The sequence below is a fragment of the Equus przewalskii genome, chromosome 22 (assembly GCF_037783145.1).
Source record: "Equus przewalskii isolate Varuska chromosome 22, EquPr2, whole genome shotgun sequence".
Lineage (NCBI taxonomy): Eukaryota > Metazoa > Chordata > Mammalia > Perissodactyla > Equidae > Equus > Equus przewalskii.
Window position 1 is genome coordinate 16,156,465 of NC_091852.1, and position 16,792 is coordinate 16,173,256.

A 16,792-nucleotide genomic window follows, 5' to 3' on the forward strand; every position below is an offset into this window, starting at 1 on the left:
ATATTTACTTTTGGTGCCCAGATAAATGCCACCGAAGGTCTCTTTTAGAGGACGTAATACCTAGAGGATTTAGAACAGAACTACTGAGTTGCAAAACCAGCCATGGAGCCAAGGGGAAGGAGAAGGCATCTGCATCAACAATCAGAAGCCACCTGATCTGTCCCCATGTGAAGAGTGTGAGGAGAATCAAGATCTAGGACAGTGGGGACCCTTGTTATATTGTCAACTGGCCGGACAGAGAAACTTTGGTAGCCTTGGCCAACACAAGCTTGTTTTTCTTTACTACTCCAGCCTTTGAAAACTATATTTGCTCTCTGAGCTAAGAGCAATTAGTTTACATGAAACAAAACAAACAAATAAAAAACAATATACAAAGCACTCCTCTTCAGATGTCTGTTAGCTTTCACCGTATTGACATTTATCGCTGTCTTCTGTGTTTATTATTCATGGTTGGTTGGTTCTTTTCTTTCCTACTTACTTACAGCCTTAAATCAGTGAATGCCAGGTGCAACATTATTGCTTTCTTCCCAACCTCTGCTCGTTATAGCTCCCATCTCCATAGTATTAGATTTTGACCCTAGATGCCAGCCGGACAGTTAACAAGAGTTTCCATTTTAGGAAATTAATCTCACTAAACTGCAACCATCGGCAAAATGAAATTTTCGACTAAAATGATGCAAAATGGTTTCTCCTTTGATTTACTAAGATGTTATGCCTCTGCCCTGGCACAGCCTCAAGAAGGTAGAAATGGCACTCACCAAACATTTGGATTGGTGTAAATGGTATGGTCTGAGAAAGCCTCATTAAATTGTTCCTTTCAATGGCTGCAAACAAAAACAGATTTACTATTTTAAGTATGCATCAGTGGGTTGAATTTACAAAAACCCTCCTCCACATCACTATATTCACATAATACTAAAACATTCATTTCAAAGACCCCTTACTTTTGTCTTTATCAAAATTGTTATCTATAATACAGTATTTAAAATGAAATATGCCTTAAATAGGAAGGATATCCCAGTCTCAGGAACAGATTATACAAGATTATATAACATGGTCTGAGTTAGGGCTGTCATCTCTACTTTCCTGAATACCCAATCACATGCTAATCTACACAGATGTGGAACTTTCTTTTAAAGGGCATTTTAATCCGTGGTCTTCATTCTCTGGTTTTTCTTTTCCAGAGCAAATCGAATGCACAGTGGACTGTGGGGACATCTACTGTTGACTTTGCACACTTCACCTTCTTTACCCAGAGAGAGCTGAAGACCAGTTTTAATTAGAAGCAAATGATCTGCATTCTCCTGTTAAGAGCTGTATCCTATCAGATCAGAGTCAATATGAGTTACGGTATTCCTCACCAGAGACTTTCTTAGGTTGACAGCTGGAGTCAAAATAATGGATTACTGCTGAGCTGAAAGACCCAGTTATAAAAGCCTAGAATGTGAGTCTGGAATCCACTGAAACACTATTCACTCCAGAGAATTCAGGATCAGGCAGTATATTACTGGCCCCTGAACACACGACCTTGATGTAATAATAATGGTAATTATCACACCAATAAACTCTTACTCATGTACTGAGTTTCAGATTGCGTAAAAAGCTTGCCTGTGTACTATCTCATTCAATGCTGACAGCAATGACGCCCAAAAGACCACCCATTGGCACAAGTCCAGTCGGTGGTTACATTGCTTTGCATTTCAAAGTGTTTCCCTCTTAATTCTCAACTAGCCCTTTGGCAAACTGTTCCTCAGGAAGGGCAAGTATAATTATTTCCACTTTGAAAGAAAGACAACAGAAGTACCATGAAGTGATGTTGCTTAAGAGAGTCAAGACCCTTGACATCTTGTTTAATAACATCTTTGTAAGGTGTTTTTGTTGCATTTACTCTGTGGGCTTGGCATTCACTCAGTGTCTATGTTCACTGAGGGCCCAGTGAGGGTACAAAACCCTCCCTCAAAGAACTAGTTTCAGGCCTGTCTCTTCGTCAATCCAAAATACAGAGATCTCTGGCTTTGGGATGGCTTTCAGCTTGTAAGGAATTTTCAAATCTCAAGTTCATCTTTTTCCTTCACAATTTGGATATTGCCAATACATTTTTTTTTAATCCAAATTCCCATAAATCCTAACAGTTTGCTTTCCCAAGTCAATGGCAAGGTAGGAAATCTGAATGTTCTTCTCCTCGGAGTGAAAAACAACTATTCAAATTGGGAGCCATATCAATACTGTGGAATTCATCAATGTTTCCGTTTACAAATGCAGAATCACAGACATTTAGCTCAGTTGTCATGTCTATGTTCTCATGCATCCTACCTGAATAATGATGGTGAGGCTCTTCAGGGCTTTTTAAGGAGGCTGAGATTTCTGAAATTACAGAAAAGATTGGCATTTTAATTACTTAGCTAGAGATAAATACATGCTTATGAATATATTGCCTTCAAAGTTATTATTGAACAGGTTAATCAGAATGGCTTCTTGGCATTCGAAAAAAGATTGCCTAATATCCCTTACCCACACTATTGCACATGGCATCCTGACAGCTTCCAATCATCAATGTAATATCTCCAAACATATTTATATAGGGAATTGAAGAAAGACAGGTAATATTAGCCTCAAAGATAGATTTCTTCTGAAGCAATTACACCTCTGGGTTACAGAAGGCACTCAGCTGCCCATCAGACTTCATGACATCCCAGATGCACGATTCTCTGAGCTCCCTACCAAGATGCAGTGCCCATATAAAGACATTATTAATACCAAGTGATTAGCAGACTACTTCACTGACCTAAAATGACAGGGAAATGATGAAAACACATTAAGAGGTATATTCCAGAAACAAAGGAGGAGGTGGAGAATATGACAGCAAGGGATTTGTTTGCTTATAGAAGGCCTGTGTGCTGGGAACAACTCTTGAGGGTTTAACTGGTTCTCTTCTATCTGCTCAAGTCCTAAATTACAAGCCTCCAGAGAAATCCTTTGCTACGGTTTTGCCATTTCATAAAATCAAAATTAAAGTGGAGAACTTTAGTCTCACGGCATAACTGCTTTATACCTGGTAGAGTAAGCAGCATAATGAGCCCAATTTCACAGATCTCTCTGGATTCTTGCTGCTAGATAAGGAAAGGAACAAAAATCCCTTCCTTTGGGAGTGCCTGGTAAAAAGTCATATCAGCAGAAAAGACTATTCTTTTCTAAGTTCCATTCAATAATTAAAAAGAAAAAAAATTCAGATCCCACGATGGGTCACGCTAGGTGTGACAGATGTGAATAAGATGTGGCTTCTACCCTGGAGAAAAACAAATATGAAATACTGGGAGAGAAAAACGTGTAAACTATAATCACAATACAGTTTCCTAAGTCACACGACAAAGGTGTATGCAGAGGTTTATGGAACATACTCATCCCACCTGGAGGGTAGAACCTTCATAGACAAACTGAAATAACATGTAGGGGCATCTGAGTCTGATAAAGTTTCAGTCTGCATCTGAGTTTCAGTCCTGGCTTCACCAGAAGTGTGAGAACTTGTTCACATTCATTCAACACATCTTTATTGAACACCTTTGTGCCAGGCACTGGTCTATGCTCGAGAGAAAGAGTAGTAACCAAAACAGAGAAAGTCTCTGGCCACATTGTAGTAAAGGGAAATAGAAAATAAATAAACGAGTAAATATATGATGAATATAGTATATTACATATATATCAAGTTAAGAAGATTAGGAAGTGCAGGGGACAGGGAGGTTACTATTTTATACGGGTGGTTAGGCAAGGCCTCTCTGATAAGGTGAAATTTGAGCATAGATCTGAAGGAAGAGAGGGAGTGAGTCATATGGATAAATGACAAGTATCCCAGGCAGAGGTAACAGCAAATGCAAACACCCGGAGGCAAGACTATGCTTGCTGTGTTAAGAAGAATGTGGCCAGAGTGGATTGTGCTGAGAGGAAAATGAGGCGGGAGAGTTGGAGGAGGGGGAGCAGATAAATAGGGCCTTGTAGACTGTGTTTGGACTTCACTTTTACAGAGCAAGATGGAATGCCATTCGCATAGAAGAGAGACTCAATTTGACTTACAGTTTAAAAAGGTTATTCTGGCTACTTTCTGGAAATAGACTGTTAGGAAGCAACAGTTTAGAGGCCATCCTGTAATCCAGGAAAGAGATGGGGTGGAATGTGGAGGTAGCAAAGTGATCAGATTCTTGATATACTTTGAAGGACTTACTGATGTGCGGATGGGGGGATGTGAGAAAACGGGAGACAAGTATGATTGTAAGACTTTGGCCTCAGCAACTGGAAGGATGGAGTTGCTGTTTCCTGAGATAGATGAGAAGGGAGGTGGAACATCTTCTTTAAGATGCTTTCTAGACACCACATAGTGTTAATAGATGGGTGGTCATATTTTGCATGGCAGAAATTGAATGAAAGGGTTCATAAACATGAGCCTAAAAATTGGACTGGGGCCAGGCTGTGGAGTGCATTGAGAAAGACTAAGGGATTTTTGGTCTATCCTGCAGGTATCTGGAAGCCACTGAAAGTTTCTAAATAAGTGATGATTTATCATTTAGAAAGATAATTCCAAAAGGAACACAGGAAAGTTTAAAGGGAGAGAAATCAACCACAACGCTAACATAAAATCAAGGTTAAAAGAAAGTATATACTTTCTATTTAGGAAAATAAATGTTAGAGGCTTTAAGCGGGAGCATTGGGGTAGAGCAAAACAGACAACTTTTGAAGATGAGCGTAGGAGTAATACAGAGTTAGAAAACAAAAGCTGATAGCTAAGAGTGGTGGGGCGGGAAGGGCACTGTAAATGACTAAGGCTCTCAGCTTGGTGAAGGATGAGGAAGCTATCAGAGAGACCAAGAGCCAGTCAACAAAGAAATAGAAAAACAGCCAGGGAAGAATAGCCTCACAGAAACTCAGAAAATGGATTAAATGGTCAACGTCAAATGCCATGAGTTCAACGAGGACTAAAAAGACGTCATGTGACTTAGTAGTTAGAGTGGCGTTTCAATAGAGCGGTGGGGACAGACACCACGGGCTGAAGATTGAATGTTAATACTTTTGGAATCAATTTGGAGGTGAGGGACAGGAGTGGCAGTTTGAAAGCTAGGTAAAATCAAGAAAAAGATTCTTTTTTTTCTTTTGTACAGAAAAATGACTTAAATTTGTTTACAGGTGGAGGAGAAGGAATCACTTGCAAAGGAGGTACTGAAGACCCGATAAGCGCGATGGAACAAGGCCATGGAAGACGGAAGCATCCATCTGCATCAAGGGGTCAAGAATGTGGAAAGGAGCTCATAGACCGTGGTGAAGTTTGAGAGCAGCTGTTCAGAGGGGCTTTCCCAGGGAGTTTCACATGGCTTAGCCCTGCTTCGCCACTAGGCATAGCCTTCTACAGGGAGCATGTAGGAAACAATACCCATAGACAATCTTACGAACAGTTCTTAATGGGAAATATGTAAAAAAGTGACAGTAAGAGTTGTTGAACAGTCTAAATGAGCCCAGTGTTTGTACCTTCACTCACAGAGAAACCAGAAAATCACAGTCAAAAACACGTGATTTGAAAAATTTTAAATCAGACATCAGTCCTGATTCAGCTTCAACTTTCTACTTTGTAAAGTAGACAAAAATCATAAATAGAATTTCAAGAACTACAAAAGTCTCTGCAGGAGAGTGAACCTCACCATTAATGAGATGAAAAAATAAAAAGAACATGTTCAAATATAAAAACTTACTGTCAGCTCCATTGGAACTTCTCAACCTGTTTGAAAAATTAGCTGTTTAGAAAATGCTTTAAATTTTTCAATGATCAAAGAAATGAAAATTGTGAAACAGTAACAACACAGATCCATATGTATATATGTATGTATGTATTTCTTTCTTTGAAAGAAATGCATCAGTTACATATGACCCCTATCTTTATCAACAGAGAAATAGTTTACAGCCCCTACAATTATTTTCATAGAAAAATAAACACCAGATATGCATGTAATTCATTTACTGTGTATGCCCTAAGCTAACTGAAAAGTAGTTGTTGGTTTTTGTTTTTAATTAGCTATGTGATCACACCATATATATAAGATTTAACTGTCTTTGTGTTGCTCTGGATCAATTAAACTAAAGTGTTCCTGAACTATGCAAAGTAGATGCCTACAAATGAGTCTGTGGATGTCTCTGGACAAGCCTACAAATCAGTTTCATTAGCCCACGTGGCCCCTAAATGTTTACAGGCTGAAATTAGCTCTCTCTAAATTGTCACTTGCCCTGCTCAAGTGCACAAGTGGCCAAGGGCAAGTCTGAATAAACACATTCAAGAATATCTCCAGTATTTAGGGTCCTGGGGGAAGAAAGTACAATTACAATTATTGTTTAATTTCATGCTGCAATAATCCACCACTCTGCATGAGCACAAACTACTGAACCTTTGGGAGAAGAAAGTCACGTGCACTTTAAAGTCTGGAGGCAGGCTTGCATGGAGAGACCCTAATGGGAGCTCCAGAAAAAAGGCCATCCCAGATAGAGCTGACTGAAAACTGAAAGTCACCTTCTGCCTGCTCCGTATCAACTGGCCCTTTGATGGTTTTGAATTCTGCTCCTATCGCTAGGATAGTTCAATTGATGATGTAACTGGAAAAATCCAGAAAACACTACAACAAAACAGAATAATCTTTGCTTGGTTGGTTTTCAAATTTTATTTCTCTGAATAAATCCAATTCCAGGAGGATGCTCAAGTCTACAACCATGTGCGTTCTTTGTCTCCTCTCTCTCTCCCCTTCTCTTCCTTTCTCTCTCTGTTTCAATACTTCTCAAAGAGTTAACGCTTTGACAAACACTTAGGATGTTAAAGAGAAATGAAAAATAAAAAATGATCAACCTCATGAACTAAAAGAAAAAAGGAATTATTTTTAAAACAAAAGAAAAACCATAATCAAGTCTTCAGTCTAGGTCTTTTTCTTTGGCAAAACAGATTTATTCCTACTCTTTAAGGCAAATTTCACAATCTTATCCATCAGAAAAGATGATACTCATTATTCCATGTGTGCTTTTTTGACACTAAAAAGACAAATGTTTAATTTGAAATAGTAGTACATATTTCACAATATTCTTAAAAGGCACTCAGGTGAGATTTGGCTACCCTAAACAGGAAAACTTGGAGAATAAATAATTTTCCTTGTTGCTAACAAAAGAAACATATTTTCTGACCAAATTAAACCTTTGTTCCCAATCAGGTTAAAAAAATAGAAGCCAAAGACCTTAAAGGCAGACATTTAGAAATACTCACAGGGAGTTCCTATCGAGGTTGGTGCGCCTGGAATTCCACAAAGAGTTTTTGCTCAGATCCTGAGCAGAAAGGAAAGGTCATTACACATGTACCCAATATTCTCCCACTCCAAGCCTGTAGTAATACCATTTGCAAAACGCAATCCTCGGAGGGTATAGTTCCTTTTTCCCCTTCCTCTAGCTCAATATTTCTTTTACTAAACACACTAAATCAGGCTAGAAAGATGCATAATGTTAGCACAATATCAGAGTAACTCAATATGTTGATGGACTTTAACAGAATGAAATTATTTTTATGGGGACATCAAAGAAAAAATATACTATATGGAGGTTTTTTACAGAAATGAGAGTGAACATATAAAATCAATTAATCACATGAAAGAAGGAATGAAGATCAAAGTTGACAGGAAACTTCAATTATTACATCAAGTCCTATTATCAGCAAATTATTGTTTCAGTAGACGATTATTTAGAATAACGTTACCTTGAATTTATCTCATTGTATTTCCTATTTAGAGTCAACTATTGATTCTTTAAACCTAGAACACTCCAGGCATTACTCTAGGCATTTTCACTGGTGTTATTTTTGTTATCCATTATCAGTAATCTCATAAGGATGGCATTAGCCCCATTTTAGAGATACGGCTAATGAAGCTCATAGGTTAATTGATGTATAAAGCTTTGAAATCTAGGAAGAGGCAGCCAGGATGTGACAGAGCAGAGGAGGTCCCTGCCTCCAATTATCTTCAGTCTTAATTTACTTTCAAAACCTTTCACAGATTACATTCCTACAAGAACATCTGAGCCTGTCAGTACACATTCATACAGGTCATGTGTATATTGTTCCCAGGTGCATACAGATAATGTTCAAATCAGGACCAATATTAGATTTCTTGGGTTAGCTAACTAGATCATGCTTCCCACATGGTGGATGGCAGCAAAACCGGCACATATTTGTAGATGGTAAGGAAAACAGGCAGCGAAAGCAGAGAACCTCCGTGTTGGAGAAACACTGAGGGTCTTTTCCCCTGCGATGCCCAACTCCCCTCCAACACATCTGCAAAGAGGGTTGCTCAGCCTGTTTCAGTAACCACACCAAGTGAGGAGGTTACTACTTCTAGAAATAAACCATTCCATCCTTGGAAAGCTCCAATTGCTAAAAATTCCTCCTCAAAGTGGGCTGCAATCTGTCTCCCAGAAGCTTCTACATGTTGATTCTAGCTCTAACTCTGAAAAGCGTATTGAAAATATCTTATTTTTCTTCCACATGGCAACTTTCACATATTTGAAAACAGTTTCAAAAATTCCTGAATTTTTTCTCTTTAGAAATACCCAGGATGAATTATTGGGTGGATAAATGGACAAATAAACTGCATAAAAAGAACAACAAGTAAAGAACAAAGTGGGTTTGTGAAAAAACTGAGTATGTATTCAAAACAAAGATTTACATGTAACACCAATAAAAAGTAGAAGTCAACTAAGGGAGATAAAGGTAAAACAGACACAGTCAAGGAGTTAGAGAAGTATAGTGTGCAGGAATGTTTTTTTAAAAAGTATCAAATAAAACGTTTTTACCTCTTCAGATTGCTTTAGATAATCACTGACTAGTATAGCATGCCGTTCAATTTTTTTAGTTTTCATTTTCTGATATACGTAAGGCTTTAGACCTGGTTAAAAGGAAGAAAAAACATGAAAGAACACATGAAAATGTGTCACATTCAAATCAGTTCCCAATAGAAAGATCTGAACACAGTGCGTTCATCTAAATTTGAATATAGTTTTTTCCCCTTTTTAGCAAGTTTTAGCAAGATTCCTCTGTCCTTTTTTTCTCAAGTGGTTGAAAGTTATATATTGTATTTTTCAATAGTTACTTTCACATTTATAGCAATTTATACTTCTGTATCAAAGTCAAGAATTAAATTACCCATAACCTGTCCTCCTGTAAAGCAACACCTGTAGAAATTCACCTTCTTCTGCACCCTACTGTCCACGCTTTCTTTAAAATACATGAAATTTTAGTTCCAAGTTGTTAGGAATCTTTCCTTAACAACAGCATCAAGCATCAAAGTCAGCTACTTAAAAACAAAAACAAAAACAAAGGAAAGATCAGAAGGAATGCCAACAAATAGGTTTAATTTTTAGCTCCTTCTTATAAAGCATAATGAGGATCATTATTATTATTATGTTTTATACCTGGTACCTACAGAGTCACTGGCATATCGTAGGTGTGCAATAAAAATTTAATAAATACTTGGTTGGATTAATTCTGAGAATAATACTTATTAAGGGTCCCTGGCTAAATGTGGGACATAACAGTTGTAATTTTTTGCCCTAAGGATTTTGTGCTGGGAAGAAAAGCATACAAGAAGTGCAAAAAACCTATTGGAATAAAATCACAAAACTTCATATATGATATTTTTTGTAATATAGGAAAGTTATGATAAATATGGTTTCAGTGATAGCACAGTATTATAATCAAAATAAAATACCTAAAAGCTAAAAATATGCTTTTCCTTTTCACAATTTCCTCAGAACTTTACATTTCGTGTTTAGAGAGAGCTACCTGACAGTGTATCTCCCAACCTTCAAACTTGTATTTTTAAAAATTTTTTTCCAATTAATTCTTAACTTGGACAAGTTTCAAAAAACTAAGATTCTCAACTCAAGATGTGGTTCAAGGAGGATACCGGAGCCGGCCCGGTGGCGCAGCCGTTAAGTGCGCACGTTCTGCTTCTCTGCGGCCCGGGGTTCACCGGTTCGGATCCCGGGTGCAGACATGGCACCGCTTGGCAAGCCATGCTGTGGTAGGCGTCCCACATATAAAGTAGAGGAAGATGGGCAAGGATGTTAGCTCAGGGCCAGTCTTCCTCAGCAAAAAGAGGAGGATTGGCAGCAGTTAGCTCAGGGCTAATCTTCCTCAAAAAAAAAAAAAAAAAAGGAGGATACTGTCCTCCTCACTTCCTCTAATTAGCCAGGTTCCTGGAGTCAGCCTATTTCCCAGGACTTCTTTCCCTTTCTCATCATCAGACTTAATAAGATTCTTTTCCAGAAACTTCCTGCCACCCACATCTTCCTTTCTTTGAAATTTGTTGGAAAGAACTTAAATAATTTGGGGGGTGGGGATAAGAGAAATGGGTGAAGGTAGTCAAAAAGGTACAAACTTCCAGCTGTAAGATAGCGAAGTCCTGGGGATGCACCGTTCAGCATAGTGACTCTAGTTAACAATACTGCACTGCTTATTTGAAAGTTGCTGAGAGAGAAGATCTTAAAAGTTCTCATCACAAGAAAAAGAATTTCTAACTATGTGTGGTGACGGACGTTAACTAAACTTATTGTGGTGACCATTTTGCAATATATACATTTATCAAATCATTATGTTGTACAACTAAAACTAATACAATGTTATATGTCAATTATATCTCAATAAAAAAAGAACTTAAATAATTTAAGTAAGAATGATATACAATAACCTAAATATCAGTCAGACTATTTATAAAAAATACAATATATGATATATATATATATTTATAAATAAAATAAATACATTTATAATTGGTCTTAGAATCATATCTTTAGGTATGGGGTTTGATTTATTCAAAATTATAGGCTCCAGTAAACTGTGTGGTTTAAGGTAAGACAATTAAACTCTCAAGTCATCTTTGTAAATTGAGGGTTCTGAATAATTTAATTTCTAATGTCTCTTTCAACTTAGAGTTCACTTGATTATCAGTGATTTAACAGATAATTGAATATTTTTAAACATAAATCAGGGTTTCTCAACCTTGGCCTTGACATTTTGGGCTGGATAATTCATTTTTGGAAAGGGAGAGATTGTCCCATGCATTGTAGGATGTTTAGCAGCATCCCTGACCTCTACCCACTACATACCAAGAACACCTGCCCCCCCCCCCCCCAAGTTGTGACAACCAAAAATGTCTTCAGACATTGCCAGATGTCCCAGGGTGGGGTACAAAATTGCCTCTTGATGGAAAACCACTGACCATAAGAGCAAGCAAAGTTTTAAAGAAGCATAACAACATGGATTTCAATACAATGTCTGTTTCTATCTTAAGTTGAGTATTTCAAATAATTTAAATCTCTATAAGTCCTTAATTACATAGTCCTTTCTGATCAAAATTTAGTAAAGGTCTCTTATTATCTAATTCAAGCAGTTCAAAGTTCTGGTCACTACTCTCAATTCTGTTCATAATCTCCCTCATCTTAACTGTCCAGACTTATTTTACATTCGATGCTTAGCTCAGAGTCTTCATTCCTAGCTAGTTGATCCATCTTCTCTCCTCTACAAAGGGATACTTGCCCGTGGAATAAACACTATATATCAGCAGTAGTAAATAACCAACTACAGCTCAGTCCACTGAGTTCTGTGTAAGGGTCCATATCAATGTCACATGAACCTTAAGAATTTATAAAATTAGACAACTCCCACCCCATAAATCTAAGTCAACACTCTCTGAGCCAAGTTCAACAGCTCTGGATAAAGAGACTATCGAAATCTTAATTTTCTTTTCTGGATCCTGACAACAATTCCATTAAACAGAAGGAAATTTTGTCCCTTTCATAAAAATTAAAAATAGACAAGAGGGTGTTGCCACCCTCACGCTCCCTCATCTCCTCTTGAAAGAACAGCAGGGACCATCAGTGGTCTGGGGGAAGAGTGAGGAAACTACCAGAGTTTTTGAATCCAAGAGTGTAGACTGTTACATACTTGTCTGACTAAATTTGGACACTGTGAGCCAGTTCTTGCTCCTCTCCTCTTCTTCTGAGATGTTATTTTCTCCTGGCTCTGAATTCAGTTGGTCACTTGGAGAGCAGGTATTGACTGTGATGACCTGGAGAGAAAGCCATTTGTTGGATCACAGTGACATTAATATGAAAACATTTTGGGTCACGTTAACAGGGGTACCATGGTGAAGAGCAGTGGTTGTTGACATTGTCTGCACATTAAATCACCTGGGAAGCTTTGAAAACTCCCATGACTCATGCTGGTAGGACACAAGCAGCCATGTAATTTCTATTTGCAGTCATGACTGAGAACCAGGGTGAGGAGCAGGGGTTCTCAGACTCAAGTGCACACCAGAACCACCCAGGACCGTGTTAAACCACAGATCGCTGGGTCCCACCCTCAGGCTCTGTGATTCAGTAGGTCTGCAGGAAGGGAGAATTTGAATCTCTAGTAAGTTCCCAGGCAATGCTAACGCAGCTGATAGGAGACCACAGTTGGAGCACTACAGGTATAGAGCCAAAAATCATAAGACTTGGACTCAAAATAAGTTGTCTTGGAATTCTAGCTCTGTCACTTAGAAGTTACATGAACTTGGGTAAATCACTTAATGTCTGTGAGCCCCATTCCCTTCATCATTAAAATAACAGACAGCCAATAATAATGGCTGGCCTCTGTACTTCCCAGGGTCAGAGAATAAATGGGGTAAATTGATAAAATACAAAGCAATAAACAAATGCAAGTTAGTACTTGAGCTCAGCTGCAATTCCTAGTTGAACTCTGGCCATTTTAAACATTCCAAAAAAAAAAAGATCTACTTAAATTCATATTTCATGGGATTCTAACAACTTCTTTAGAGGGACCAGTGGCGCAATGGAAAACACGCCTGACTACGAATCAGAATAGTCTTCTTTATCAAGCTAAATCTCTCCCTCTAAAGGGTTAGTTTGCATAATTGTCTTAATACTTGTCTCTTTGCTTCTGCTTCTCATTCTAAAATGAGCTGAGGTGCTTTAAAAAATGCATCCAGATTATTATATGGAAAAATACGTGGAGGATAGAAAAATGAAGCAGGGTGTTAAGATCATGAAAAGTGAAGTCCTACAGAATTGCTAACTCAGATCTAACGCTTCCTAACAATAAACAAAAAGATTCACTAAGTGAAAATGAAAACAAAACATATTTTGGTATTTGTAGGAGATAGCTAAAGCAGTGATTAGAGAGAATCTGATAGCACAAAACGCCTGTATTAGAAAAGAAGAAAGTCTCAAATCAATGACCAAAGCTTCTACCTTAACAAACTAGAAAAAAAAAGGGCAAATTAAATCCAGAGTACACAGAATGAAGGAAATAATAAAAACAAGAGCAGAAATCAATGGAACAGAATTTAGAGAAAAGCAACAAAATCAGGAGCTGGTTCTTTAAAAAGATCAATAAAACAGATAAACCTGTAGTCAAACTGATTATGCAACACAGAAATAAAACACACATCTAAAATATTAGGAATGAGAGAAGTGATGTCACTGTAGACGCCACAGGCAATAAAAGGATAATAAGAGAATTGTACAAACACTGTATGCCAATAAATTCAACAACTCAGATGAAATAAACCAATTCCTTGAAAGACACAAACAAAACTCACTCAAGAAGAATCAGATAACCTGGATAGCCCTATATCTATTATAGAAATTGAATTTGTAGTTTAAAACATTCCCACAAAGATGGTTTCATTGGTTAATTCTACCAACTAATTATGGTTGAAATAAAATCAATTCTATACAAACTCACCCAGAAAACTGAAGAAGAGGGAACACTTCCCAAGTCAGTGAATAAACCCTAGATCACCCTGACCCCAAAACCAGACAAAGACATTACAAGAAAAGAGATCGAAAGACAAATATTCCTCAAAAACATAGATGGAAGAAATCTTATCAAGATTTTAGCAAAATGAATACAGCATATAAAAAAGATAACACATCATGATCAAGTGGGGTTCATCCCAGCCAACTTGACTTAATATTCTAAACATGAATTCTAATATTATAAAATTAATTTACATAATTCATCATATTAACATAATAGAAGGGAAAAACCATCTGATCATATAAATAGGTGCAGAAAAAGCGTTTGACAAATGCCAACTTCCATTAATGATGGAGAAAACTAGAAATAGAAAGGAAGTACTTCAACTTGATAAAGGGCATCCACATAAAACCTACAGCTAATATACTTATTAATAAAAGACTAAATGCTTTCCCCTTAACAGCAGAAACAAGGAGAGGATATCTGTTTCACCACTTCTACCCAATATTGTACTAGAGGTTCCAGCCAGTGTAATCAGGAAAGAAGAAGAAATAAAAGGCATCCAGATTTGAAGGGAAAAAGTAAAACCATCTTCATTTGTAGATAACATGGTCATTTATATAGAAAATTCTAAATAAACAACCAAAAAAACCCTATTCAAACAAGTTTAGTAAGGTTGTAAGATACAGGATCAATATTAAAAAATTATATTTCTATACGCCACTGCCAAGTAATTTAATTCAGAAATTAAAATTTTTAAATAATTGCATTTATAGTAAAATTAAAAATATTAAATACTTAGGGATACTTTTTAAAAAAATGTGCAAGACCTGTACACTGAAAACTACAAAACTTTGCTAAGAGAAATTAAGAAATATCTAAATAGATAGAGAGATATATCATGCTCACGGATCAGAAAAAACTCATTATCATTCAGATGCCAATTCTCCCAAAATTGACTCATAGCAATTCCACTCACCCCAGCAAGCTGATTCTAAATTTATGTGGAAATTCAAAGAAACTAGAATAGCTAAAATAACTTTGAAAATGAAGAAAAAATTTGGCAGATCTACAATACATTATTTCAAGACTTTATAAAGTTACAGTACTCAAGATGGTGTGATATTGGCATAAAGACAGACATACAGATAAATGGAACAGAACAGAGCCCAGAAAGAGATCCACACATATTGTGGATATACATGGTCAACTAATTTTTGACAAAGGTGTCAAGGCAACTCAATATGAAAAAGATAATCTTTTTACTAAAAAATGGTAGAAAAAGTTGATATTTGTATTCAAAGAAGAAAGGGGGGTAAGAAGGAGAAAGAAGGAAAGAAAGAGAGAGGGCGAGAGGAAGGACGGAAGGGAGGAAACTCAGTCCTTACCTAGCCCCATACACAGTCATGCGTCCCTTAACAATAGGGATACACCTGCATCATTAGGCGATTTTGTCACTATGTGAACATCATAGCACGTACTTACACAAACCTAGGTGGGATAGCCTACTACACACTTAGGCTATATGGTACTAATCTTATGGGACCACAGTGGTCTATGTGGTCTGTCGTCAACCAAAATGCCGTTAAGCGGGGCATGACTATTCAAAAATCAAGTCAAAATGGGTGCTAGACCTAAATATGAGAGCAAAAATTATGAAACTCCTAGAAGAAAACATAAGAGAAAATCTTAGTGATCTTGGCAAATATTCTTAACTATGATAAAAAAGCACAGACTATAAAAGAAAAAAATCAAACATTAGACTTCATCAAAATAAAAAATGTATGTGCTTTAATGGACGTTTACAAAAAGCACAAGGCAAGCCACCAAGAGAAAATATTTGCAAAACATATCCAACAATGAGCTTACATCTGGAATATACTAAAAAATTCTTACAACTTAAGAAACAATCCAATTTTTAAAATGAACAAAAGATTTGAACAGACATGTCACCATAAAAGATATATGGATGGCAAATAAGCACTGGAAAAGATACCTAGCAGCACAAGTCAGTACAGAAATGCAAATGAAACCAAGATGAGATACCACTACACATCCACTAATATGGCTAAAATTAAAAACACTGAGCAGGGGCTGGCCCTGTAGCCAAGCGGTTAAGTTCGTGCGCTCCGCTTCGACAGCCCAGGGTTTCGCTGGTTCGGATCCTGGGTGCAGACATGGCACCACTCATCAGGCCACGTTGAGGTGGCGTCCTGCATGCCACAACTAGGAGGACCCACAACTAAAAATACACAACTATGTAACTATGTTCTGGGGGCATTTGGGGAGAAAAAAAAAGAATTGGCAACAGTTGTTAGCCCAGGTGCCAATCTTGAAAAAAAAAAACCAAACACTGAGCATACTAACGATTGGCAAGGATGTGGACCGCTAGAACACTCATAAAGTACTACTCAGAAACTGGGGGGAATGCAAAATGGTATAACCACTGTAGAAAGAAGTTTGGCATTTTATTCTAAAATTACATACTTACCATATGACTCTGACATTCCACTCCTAAATATTTACCAAAGAGAAATTAAAACATATGTCTACACAAAGAGTTATGCACAAATGTTCATAACAGCTTTGTGTGGAATAGCCAAAAACTGAAAATAACACAAATGTCCTTCAGGCTGTGAGCTGATAAATGAATTGTGGCATAGCCACTCTGACAACTCTCGAATTTATATTTTCACTTCTTCCAGTACAATGCTATTTTGTGTACCCCTGGCACTTTTGTGACACTTACTGGCACCTGTAGTCCTTTTGTTTTCTTCTTTTTCTTCGACAATCTCCTATCCTTGGTTAGCATTTTTGCTTTGATCCATGCCGACTGCCCTATCTCTGAGGATCTTGAAAGCTCTGTAAGGGAAACGGTTCACATGAGAAAGTTTAAGATGGTACCAGGAACCATTTTGTTTTACAGAAAAGACTGAGAGAATGGGGAGAACGAGAACGCAGTCAAAAGTC

At 37.3% G+C, this 16,792-nt stretch overlaps 1 protein-coding gene across 4 annotated transcripts in view; it reads right to left on the reverse strand.

Moving 5' to 3' along the window:
- TRPM6 (transient receptor potential cation channel subfamily M member 6) overlaps nucleotides 1-16,792 on the reverse strand; it is a 165,573-nt gene that overhangs the window by 18,674 nt on the left and 130,107 nt on the right. For 3 of the 4 annotated variants that reach the window (XM_008531410.2, XM_008531408.2, XM_008531406.2), the window contains exons 27-33: nucleotides 16,572-16,684; nucleotides 12,005-12,128; nucleotides 8,854-8,945; nucleotides 7,280-7,338; nucleotides 5,733-5,758; nucleotides 2,314-2,364; nucleotides 759-824 (exon numbers count right to left, since the gene is read on the reverse strand). In XM_008531410.2, coding sequence (XP_008529632.2) covers nucleotides 759-824; nucleotides 2,314-2,364; nucleotides 5,733-5,758; nucleotides 7,280-7,338; nucleotides 8,854-8,945; nucleotides 12,005-12,128; nucleotides 16,572-16,684 — 531 coding nt within the window. Of the gene's footprint in view, nucleotides 1-758; nucleotides 825-2,313; nucleotides 2,365-5,732; nucleotides 5,759-6,547; nucleotides 6,830-7,279; nucleotides 7,339-8,853; nucleotides 8,946-12,004; nucleotides 12,129-16,571; nucleotides 16,685-16,792 lie in introns of those variants that run through there. The other variant, XM_070590199.1, reaches the window with a different exon arrangement.